General features: G+C 31.7%; 1 protein-coding gene across 2 annotated transcripts in view; it reads right to left on the bottom strand.

Annotated features, from left to right (window-relative positions):
• TWN2_1 (Valine--tRNA ligase, mitochondrial 1) overlaps positions 1 to 11,535 on the bottom strand; it is a 59,080-nt gene that overhangs the window by 32,255 nt on the left and 15,290 nt on the right. For both annotated transcript variants that reach the window (XM_051212221.1, XM_012938778.2), the window contains 2 exons: positions 7,925 to 11,383; positions 1,612 to 5,481 (listed from right to left, as the gene is read on the bottom strand). In XM_051212221.1, the coding sequence (XP_051072378.1) occupies positions 1,612 to 1,780 (169 nt within the window). In that variant the 5' untranslated portion in view covers positions 1,781 to 5,481; positions 7,925 to 11,383. The remainder of the gene's footprint in view (positions 1 to 1,611; positions 5,482 to 7,924; positions 11,384 to 11,535) is intronic.

Genomic DNA, 11,535 nt, shown 5'->3' with positions numbered 1-11,535 from the left:
TTAAACAATTTTACAGCATTTCTATGGAAAGGCTCCTCGTTGTTCATAATTCTGCTCTTCCAAAAAACATAATCAGATGTGTCGTTATTTTTATTAACATTGATAACTTCTATAACCAGGATCGAATACTGAAATTACTAAATAAATAAATTAAGATATAATTGAATAATCTAGATGGAAAGTGGGTATATTGAAAATCACCATTTAAGCCGTTGGTTAACGAGGTATCAATTTTTCGACACTAGATTTTGATCCATGCTGCTAAGTTGTCAGAATAATCTATTGGTTAATCTATTTACCTGTTGAACCCTCAATGAACATAAATTATCTAATTACTTTTCGACTGATTTTAGATTGTCTAAAAATGTACAAAAGGAGTTCAATTTCTATCATATGAGAATTATCACAAGTTACACATCACACGTTGTCTTCTGATATTTTTATGATGTATGGTTCTCGGAGTACCAATCGTTTTGTTGTCAATTTGTGATGTGTTACTGCAAATCTGTTCTCATCACTATTTCAGTCCAGTCGATCACATCATACTTCTACATGCCTGATGCTACAAAGAATGAAATAAATCTTCCAGAGAAAAATGGGTATCCTGAATAGCACATTATAAAAACTATAAGATTGAGACCTTACACTACTTCACTTTCATAGCTTCTGTTCATTAAGTTATAAATGTAGACTAATAAAATTCCTTTACCATGGAGAGAGGAAGTTATGTTTTACAGATAATATTGAAGAAGAATGTTTAGAAATAGAAAGTTATCTTCGATCAAATGGTTACCCTGGCTCACTTATGATGAAATAAATATACAAGAGAAGCAACATAAAACTATTTGAATCATATTCAGAGGCAACAAAATTGCAAAAAGATGAATAAAAGACTGAAAGTAGTTTTATGTAGTTCATTTACTTCATCGAAATAGGTCCCAATAAACTGAATAACAGATATCAAAGTAAACAAATACCTAGCATATTAAACCTCCGACTCGATTCACCAATTTACATATACATACAAAATCAGGTACATTGAAAGATAGAGAAACAGGAATTTAGGTGTTTTAATGGGTGTATTCCTAAGAGAAATCGTCTCGCAGACAGAAGCTTCATGTACTTGACATGAAACATGAGGTGGGAAGTAGGTACTCCCTCAAAATAATCAGTACGCAATACACATCCATTCTACTACCATTCACGGAAACCATATAAATAAGGAAGATAAAAACAAGCCTTCGTATCGAAAAAAAATTCAAACGTTAAGCTCTAATTGTCTTCTTTATAAAAAAGGAGAACAATGTTAAAATAGTAATTTTCATCTTTTAAAAGAAATCATGATGTCAACGTAAATTCCTGTATTATCCTTACACAATTTTAACAAATTTTTTGTCATAATATTTTAAAACTATAACTGGAATTATCCATAACAAAAATCTCATTACAATGTCGCCTTCTAACCAATATCATCTATGCATAAATCACTAAGAAAGCGTTTATCAAAATTAATGTAATAAAATGAATAGATATTTAATAATTCAAACCTTTCGAAGGAAATTCGAGCAACAAAAACAAAAGTATACTTTTAACCAAATAAGGGTAACTTACGTAAAATATTCCACCGAGGACTAGATGTTGATACAGTAGTTTCATTATCATGTGATATTTCTGGACACACTGTTTTCCATCGAATAGAAATAATATTTAGCTGATGTCTTGTAAATACTTTTTTATGACCATATCCAAGATAAAGCGGTATTCGTAATTGGTTTTGCATTCAGCACTTTTTTTATTATAAAATGTAGAGTTCAATAAATAATATAATGTAGTGTAGCCGATTCATTAAGTGTTCTTGTTCATATACTCGATATTAGGTTTAACTATAAGTGCGAGAGCTATTCAAACTGAAAGGGATAGGATAAAACTTGAAATTGTAATGGAATGGTTGATACACAATTGCTTTAAATACTGGACAATAGATTCACATAAGATAATGTCTTATTCCGATATAAAGTAATTTATTACTTTCCTTAGTAAATTAATCACATGAGTATGCTAAAATCATTTTTTTTAATGAGTACGAGAATTGTTCAAAATCTTGAAACAAATCACTTAAACATTTTAGGTACTTTTTAAATGAAATCTAGCTAGAATAACAGAGGTAAATAGTTAGTGCAAATCGCAAGTTACACTAAGTCAAAATTACTCACTCATATACAAAATATGACAGTAAATGTCACAATAAAATTTTAATAGCCGTTTTAACAAGAATAAGTTTAGTTAACTCGGTATCATGGAAAAACTTAAGTCGGTCAAAAATTCTATTCCTTGATTCTCTTAAAATATATTATCTGTTTACGATTGAAGAAACATGACATAAACACAACCAAATCTTCCATTTTTTTCAATAACCACATTTTTTTCATAGGCAATTACTCAGTCAGTCAATAACAACGTAGAACTTCGTACGTACGTACATCAGTTCGAGTTGCCATATCACATTAGCACACAGATACAATTGTCGATTCAAATCCCGTAGTGGTAGAGGTGATAAGAGTATAAGCAGTAATCGGAAAGATTAGGGTTTGAAAATGTTATTAAAGGAGTATAATGCAGTGAAATAAATTTGGAAAGAGAAAAAAAAGGACATGAAGGCAATTACTAATTAAAAATGCTTTCGTTAATGCGTTAAGACATTATTATGGATATTGGTTTTGGTGACTGATCAATATCAGTCGGAGAATTATTGAAATGTTATCCACTGCAAAGCGAAAACTTAATGGTCCAAAAGTTAAACGCTTGTCATAAAATCTAAAAGGATTTGAGTTTGGTACTAAGTACGGCCGTCGGTGAGCGCACGGTTGAGTTTAAAAACCAGGGTAAAACAAGTGTCTAGTGATTATTCATAGTTTTTCAAATTAAATTAATCTCCACAAACTTCTGAAGCTAATATAATAGGTGTAAATCTAAATAAGACCAAGAAAGTGGAAGTATCATAGTCAAGATCGAACGTTGCTGATCGATGTTTTATTTAACATTTTGAAGCCGACTCAATGTAATTTTATTTATACTATTATTACCATAATAGTTAACAGGTATGATAAATTAATGTATATGCACAGTTTGTAGTTATTTTTGCCATTTTAATTGTACTTTATTTGACAGGATTTAGTTATGAATGAGGAATATATATAATATTAATCAATTGTAAATGATCGATTAGTGCGTAAAATGATGAAATTTATATATCCCATTTAATAAAATGGACTTATTTTTTAGAAGGAAAATTATTTTATGGTGACATATATCAAGTTGATATCAAAAAGCGATAGTCTATACGAGGATTACTGTTATCCTGATATGCTTTCATTTTAGTTAATCATACATAGTATAAACAAACACATTAGATATCATTTGAAAATTCGTAATATAATCGAAATTTATTTGCATAAGTTAACAAAATAACAAAAAAGAAAATTGCAACAACTGAATGAGGTAAGAAAGTCAACCGATTTGAGGGTGAAACGAATGTTTACTGGTGACAATGGATGATAATCGAGAATTCCACGAACCTGAAATCATTAGACGTGTTGCATACTCGCAAAAAAAAATCTCCCCAGTGTCCTCTAGTTTTTAGTTTATCTTACCTTTAAACCTTAAAAAGTTCCTTATCTTCTTAGATTGTTATGCATACGTAAATCTAACCTAGTGGTGAACAGTGAGGACTTACTTTGATCAGGTAATAGTATACCATATACGTGAAAGGAAAACAAACAGGTACAATTCTAAGCTTAATTTAAAAAGATGTGATTAAAATAGATGATAGGGTAGGTACGAAAATGGATTTTACGATAACTTATCAGAAACAGCACACCATTCATCACATGGGGACCGTCTCTTCCAATCATCCAGGGAGTCAATATCAAAATTCACAAGTTTACAGACGCTTGCTTAACTTTCATCAAGAAATATCCTCAATGTAATGCTAATACTTTTGACGTCAATTATCACACAAGTACACAGCAATCAAATACTTCCGATTTTCCGGACCTGTACAGCTCTCGCTAGACATTTTTAAACATGCTTTTTAAAACCCACATCAGTTATTTCTGTCAGACAGTAAGTGGAAATACGGAAACGATTTTCACCCATATTGTGATAGACCATAGTTAAGAATTATAGCTGAGCTTGCTCGATCTAAAATAATGATGGGTTATACTTATAATATTAGGTCACAGTCCTTAAAACACTCTGAAATTGGTCATCAAGTCCTGTTGCTCTTCTTAGCTCTTAATTTCTCTAGATCACTAAGGGTTTGAAATCCAATGTCCATCTCTGGATGAGTGTGAAGCGAAAAAAATAATTGCGTACACAAAGTTGTTCGCAAGTAACCATTTTTGATTTTATAGTGCTCAACACCCAGCACTGAAAATCTGAAACAAAAGCATGTATGTATTTTCGAGCTATTCTCCTTACTAACCACTCTTCTTTGTATAAAGGGAGACTAGCTGGAGATGCTGACCACCTATGAAAAAACCTTACTACTGCCACACTTCAGTACAGACAGTAGTATAACTACATCTTTTATGCCCAGTCGCTGTGAACTTCTGACCCTCGAAAAAGTATGTAGATTCGCTTAATAGACCTAATTGCAGTGGGAAATTTTAGGCTTTAAACAGATAACTATTTCATCTTAACTATCCTTCAGTTTCATCATAACAGAAGACTGTTCGACTGATTGCATAATTAACACAATCATGCCGCAAACTAAAATGATTTCTAACGTTAGCCATGGCAGAGCACAAATTACGAAGTCATAGAAGATATAAGGAAATAGTTGATAAGTATTTGCTAGACAACTGATTCTACTTAAGTCTGTAAAAAACGATTTATTTTTAAAAAAACACACATTTTTTACACTACACAGAGAAAATGTCAAACTTTTAACGGCTTATAAGGTATAAAATAGTCTTTTAGAAATATACTGAAACTAAAAATTTCTTTCAATAAATCGAAAAATCAAAAAGAGTACATGCAGTAAAATGCAAATTTATTTCATAATATGAAAAGTTTTCCAAGTATTTATAAGGAATATGGAATAGAAGTATAGACCTACAAGATCCGTTAATAGATAAATAATGGATATTTACATAAGTGTATCACATACAGTCAATTAATTGGACGTAGTTCATAATCAATTACAATAGGTGATGATGTGGATGGTGTACAATTCTTCTTAGCTGATGATTCACGTGCAGCATCCAATAGAACATTGATGAGATAACGATCTTGAAATGGTTCTGGATTTAAACTTCGTCCAATTATACCATGACCACGAACAGGTGGCCATGGATTTCCGTGCAATTCCAATATTCCAAATGATTTAGTACCACTAGATTTTATCGGATGAACTGGAGGAAAAATCTGAAACAAACTAGTGTATGCGCGTTCATAAAACCTGTATCTTGGTACAAATACCTGAAACGAAAATAATTAAATCATATACTATAGTAATATACACCACAAAGTATTAGCAGGAAAAAAAGAATAAATACCACAGAGCTTATATGTAGATTTTATGAACAAGTTTCAGTTATAAAGTGAATAAACAAATTAATTAGTCATATTTGGGGCTTAATAAATAAACTATCTAAACTATAGTTATAATGAGTTCCAGTTCTAGTGTACGAACATAAACAGTCAATATGATAAATATACAACATAGATTTGTCTAGCCTAAAATTGAATGGAATATACACTTTATACTTCATTATTCCTTAGTAAAATTCACCCAATGAATCTATTAATTAACAATCTATTATTATAATATGTTTACTAATGCATTTACAAAATCTGTTAGGATATTGAGAGTTTTGTTAAATTGATTTCATTCATTATAGATACTCATGAAAATCTAATAGTTATTTCTTTTAGATATCTAGAATTCACAGTATGGATACCTAGTCATTATCCTATTGTTAATTAGTTAATTAATAATAATAATATTATTATTATTATTAAGGATGTGAACAAAGCAAAATAAACACTTATATCCAACTACGTTTGAGAACAAATTCAAACAGTAACTAAATAGTAGACATAAATTTGATAATCTAAATTAGGACTTAATCATTATGTTATTTTAAACTGAAAGTCAATTTTAGTATTTGCGCTAAAACTAACTGACAACTAATACCTTTATGTAAACTTGGACGGTAAAAAAACACTCCATAGAAAACCATGCAATTTGTTTTGTTTTACAACTTCCGATTGCTGGAAGTGATAATCATTGTAGAACAGAAAAGAACTCTCCAATGAGTAACACTTTTCAAAAAGTTAAGTGAGATAAATCTCAGAAATCTGACTTTAATGTTGAGCAATAAACCCAACACATCTAGATAAACGAATAAATAAACTTGTACGTTTCCTCAAGCTGACCATCGAGACTACGAAACTTTTGATTTATATAAACCATATTACTGACAAACGCTTTAAAATCCGTATCTCAGAACGGATCAACAACACTAGCCAAAACTGAATCAATCCAGTCTATGTACGACGTTCCTGAGACACACATGCAAGATGCAAGTATACTTATTGAGTTAACTTCACCTAAACAGCGCCATAATTCAATACGACTTTTCTGTAGACAGGAATATTATCGTAGGTTTGATGACTCTGGAATTTCAGACGTCAACTCTTCGTGCTTTATTAAAGTCAATTTCGTGGACGCTTAGAGAGTCAGCTACAACGTAGGGCTATTGCCACTTATAAGTCTTATAAGTGAATGCTTGAATCGGTTTTCTAATCTCTTCTAAAAATCCCAAGCTAAATCTACACGGTAGCTTGAGCACAAGAAAAAAAATCACGAAGTGCGAAAAGAATGCTTTGCTCCAAGGTTAGTTTATGTATAGAAAAACGAGGGTGTTTATATTATTTCAAACAGCCTTGGGCTTCTGAAAGTTTCTGGAACCATATTAAATATAGTAGAAGCATAGGTAATTATTCAATCAAAAACGTGACACTTGATTCCTCACTTTCTAGATGCTTCTGAGCGGTTTCTGTTCAACGCTGACTGGATAAAATGTTCCTCAGAGTCTTACGGACCCCTACGTGCCTTTGCGAGGAATATTTCGGATCTCCCCAACAATGAGTGACTTACCGTTATTCTACATTTTCAGCTCCGTTTTAAATAATCTTATCAAAGCTAGCCAAACCTCTTTGAGGATGTCGAACAAATGAAAGCAATCATAGTTGCTACTGACTCCAAATAAGATATTGGAAGGGTGAATATATTGGACGGGGTGAAATGGTTCTTTAAACATTCATTCCCACTCCAGATGAATAGAATGGTAACGGGCTTTATCTCCTGCAAATTATAATTGATAATCGTTTGTTCCCAGCCAATACAAATGATAAATAAATATTTATATGGACTAAGCAGTTGATTGTGTCGACCCAAAGATGGAGTCAGGTTTAATAGCTAAAAGTAACCTAAAGAACTCCGTTTGAAAACTGTTAGTCTTTGACACGAACCAAGTTAAAATCAAATCACATGTTGGTTAAGAAACTAGGCATATATTTGATTTAAAAAAGCCAGAAATGGTCTTTTCAAATAAGATGTTGCAATGAACAGGACTGAAATTTAGCAGGTAAATACAGTTTCGTGCAGATGGCACTATGTGATAGCTAACAATAATACTCGACTGCCAAAACCAGAATTTGTGAAGCAAATTTCCGATACACGATCTTATTTCAGAGTAAAGATAATAAGACTCCCAATACTGCATAAAACTGGTGATGAGCAACAGCGTATACAAAACATAAACCCAAATCCTACTGTTACTAGTAAGTTGATGCATGCAGATAAAATTACAAAAAATGCAGAACATACAAAATTAAAAATCAGTTTTTCGAATACCTTGAATAATTTTTCAACTAAACGTTCCTCAGTTAGCCAAAACACAGAAAGCTCTAGAATACCAAGATTGAGTTTATCGTTGGTTTTTGGTTCCTTAGAATTTTTCCAAAGTTCAAATAGCGAAACGAGATCCTGTTCAGCTGATGCCAAGATGCTTTCCTGAATCAAACGCTCAGCGTATAATCGAGTTTCAGTAGCATGTGGCCATGGTAATTCGATGCGTTCATCATCAAGTAGCTTTGAAACATATCGTCTAAGCAACATCATACGACCTGTTACACCACCACCAACACCCTCAGCCCTTCTCATACGAATCGGTCTTGGAGAAACTGGAAAACGCAATCGAGTAACAGCTGCACCATAGTCACCAACTTTTCCACTCTGATTGGACGACTTTCTGCAAAGTTGTACTAATGAAGTTCCAAAGCAAAGCAGTCTGGTACTCGGGAAATTCGGTGACAGGGAGTAATATGAGAATGGTGACAATTTCGGAATCTGAAAAGATTTTAAGTTGAAAGATTACTAGAAAGTCTGCGACTATAATATATGAAACTTGTCAAGAGTAAAACAAGGGTTGAATCAAACATTATAGAAAGTAAATAAAAAATCTGAAATTGTATTTAACGTGTGAAACTCGTACAGAAATAACATGAGTGCGGAACACACGAATTCGTTGGAAATGGAAAACCACACTTTCCTTAACATCTATAAAAGAAATTCCCGAAATGACAATAAGAAACTTCATGAATTATATAACCCGTTGGGTGTTTGATGTGAAAGATACTGGATCCCAGTCATTTTGCAAACAATACAGAGGTACAGGTGCATCCAGCTGGCAAGTCTCAAAAAGGACGAAACGAGCGTACTGGATTACACTGCTCGCCGCATTCCATTTATTCTATAACGATTTGTGATGTAATTGTTATATTGAAGCAACATGCACAGGATGCACATATTCCAACTAAGACTGGTCAGAATTCAGTCAAAAAATATCTAAAACAAGATAATTCAGACCATTACAAATCAAATTAAATGAAGACCGCAAACAATATAAGGACCAAGTCTTCAAAATGCTATACCACAGGCACCAAAATCATTTACAAATTGTTATATTTGAAAATAAATATGGAAATCCAACGATTATATAGAACAGAGTCTCCAATAAATGTGAAAATTCATGCATCAGAAAATGTACAATTATTGTTATTATTAAACGACCTCACCCAGTACTAACGGAGACGCTGTTAAGTGATCGGTTAACACACACAAACTTAGTCTTACATGATATCGGTCGTAATTCAAATAACACAACAAATACTGTATATTCTGTTCAGTAAATACGTTAAGTGAGAAACTAAGTTTGTTAGTTATGGATAACCATCGACCACTTGAAGTGGTGTTGCAGCCGCTTGTGTTATTTAATCGCTAATTCACTGTCTGGTTAATTCTTTAAGAAATGAATTTTGAAAAATCGTTTGTGCATACAATTCCAATAAAGCATTTATAATTGAGAAAATTCTGTGCAGAAACAACACCAAAGTTCTTGACACCTGACTGGAAACTGAATCAATATCGCAATGAAACGAAGAAAGGATGGCACAGTTCCACATTCAGTTTATAAAAAACACACATGGAATGGGGTTTATCTCAATTTCAATAGCTTTTGTCCAATCAGTTACAAAAAGGCACTTGTCAAAACAGTTTCACAGAACAGAGGGAATGTGTACTGCAGATACAGTAGAAGAGAAAGTTATGAATGTTAAAAAATGTTTAAAGAATAACAGATACCCACTGAAATTTATTGAGAAATATGAAAAACGTGTAGATAAAAAAACCCAGATGAACTACAGCAAATACAAAAAATGTTTTTATTCAACTTAAATCCAAAGGTGATGTCACAGGGTCAATCAATTTGAGATTAAAAAGTGCATTGACAAAAACTTATACTGCAGCTAAACTGATTGTCCTGTCCAAAACAACATGTTCTTTAACACAATCAAAGGTCGACAGGTATCTCTTTCATGTTACCATCAACTGTGTATATAAATTTACATGTATCTGCCAAAGCAATTACATTGGTAGAATAGATAGGAGGGTCTACGTCCGATTCAAAGAACATATTCTGAAAAGTTTAAGATCAAATGGATTAAAAGCATCCACCAGTGCCATCGCAAGACATCTCCTTGACACAGGACATGAAGTCGATACACTGAAGTCCTTCAAGGTAATTAACAAACAATCAGACTCCAACCTTTTGAAATTTGCCAAAGCGATCGCAATCAAACATCTAAAACCAGATCTATGTATCTAGAAAGAGACAGTAATAAATCTTTCTTTGCCCTGGTAACATTAAACTTTTTTATTTATTACGTCATCGATTATTTCAACTCTTTCTGAAGTATAAATTACATCATTATCATTTTTCTTCAATTCATAACTGACTGATTTCAATTCATATCTTTATTACTATTAATCTATTTTCAGTTACTTCATAACATAGTCATCTAATGTGTTTTTAACTCAATGAGTTCTAATCACTATTTCAATGTTCTGGGACTTTCCCTCCCAAACTTTATTTTATGACCTCATTAACTCTATCGGAATCTTCACTACACCATAATACATATATTCATCTTTCATCACTCTCGTATGTATAATTATGTCAATATCTGTAATAACGATTATTTTCAAATATTTTAGGTTGTAAGCAGCTAATGAGAACCTAATGAAATAAAATGAATTCGTATTATTCTGCATCAATGTTCGTTCTTCTTCTGTTTAAGATAACAATTTAATAAAATTAGTTCGTACAACATCTAGAAGATAATGGATCATTACAATTATTCTGAAAACATGACTCATACACATACATACCATTGACAGAGAAATCATTGCAAGGTTGAAGTCGATATTTTTATTGTTTATGTAGGGAAACTATTAATAAATAATACAAATGATAATAAGATACTAAGTATAAAAATCTGAAAGTCATAGTAGTCATATTATCAATAACAACAATTATGTTGTTGATCACAGTAACATGAAATTTTGGAAGAAAAATAAAACAATACGAAAATCATGCAAAATTATGAGATAGAATAAGAAAAGAATATAAATAAATTCAATAGAGAGTGAAAGATGTGTGAAGAAAACACATGAATCATATTAGTTAATCAATTTATTATTCAAAATAATTTTCCAATGGCCATTGAGGATCACGTAGTTCAATTAAACCTATAAGAAAACCATTGAACTTCATGATAGATTTATCATAAGTATGTAAAATCGAATTCCAACTCCAAGTTAAACCGATACGATGTAGATGGATACAATGTGATGAAGATGTTGTATTTGAAAATCTTTCTGACTCTGAAATATTTTTATTGGGATCAAAAATGAGACCAGTTACGTTGTAATGAAGTACAGACCAAGGTATATTGTTTTTCAATTCAATTTTTTCTAGATTAAATATAGAAATATGACAATAACGATGATGATGATAATAATAAGAAGAAGGATAAGAATAAACTAATATTTATAACTTTTTGCTTAGATTATCTTATCTCTACTTTAAAAGTAGTTATATTCATGGAAAAAATTTATTCACACAG

The sequence above is a fragment of the Schistosoma haematobium genome, chromosome ZW, assembly GCF_000699445.3.
Source record: "Schistosoma haematobium chromosome ZW, whole genome shotgun sequence".
Lineage (NCBI taxonomy): Eukaryota > Metazoa > Platyhelminthes > Trematoda > Strigeidida > Schistosomatidae > Schistosoma > Schistosoma haematobium.
The sequence above is the reverse complement of the archived record's forward strand: the minus strand, read 5'-3'. Positions and strand labels throughout refer to the sequence as shown.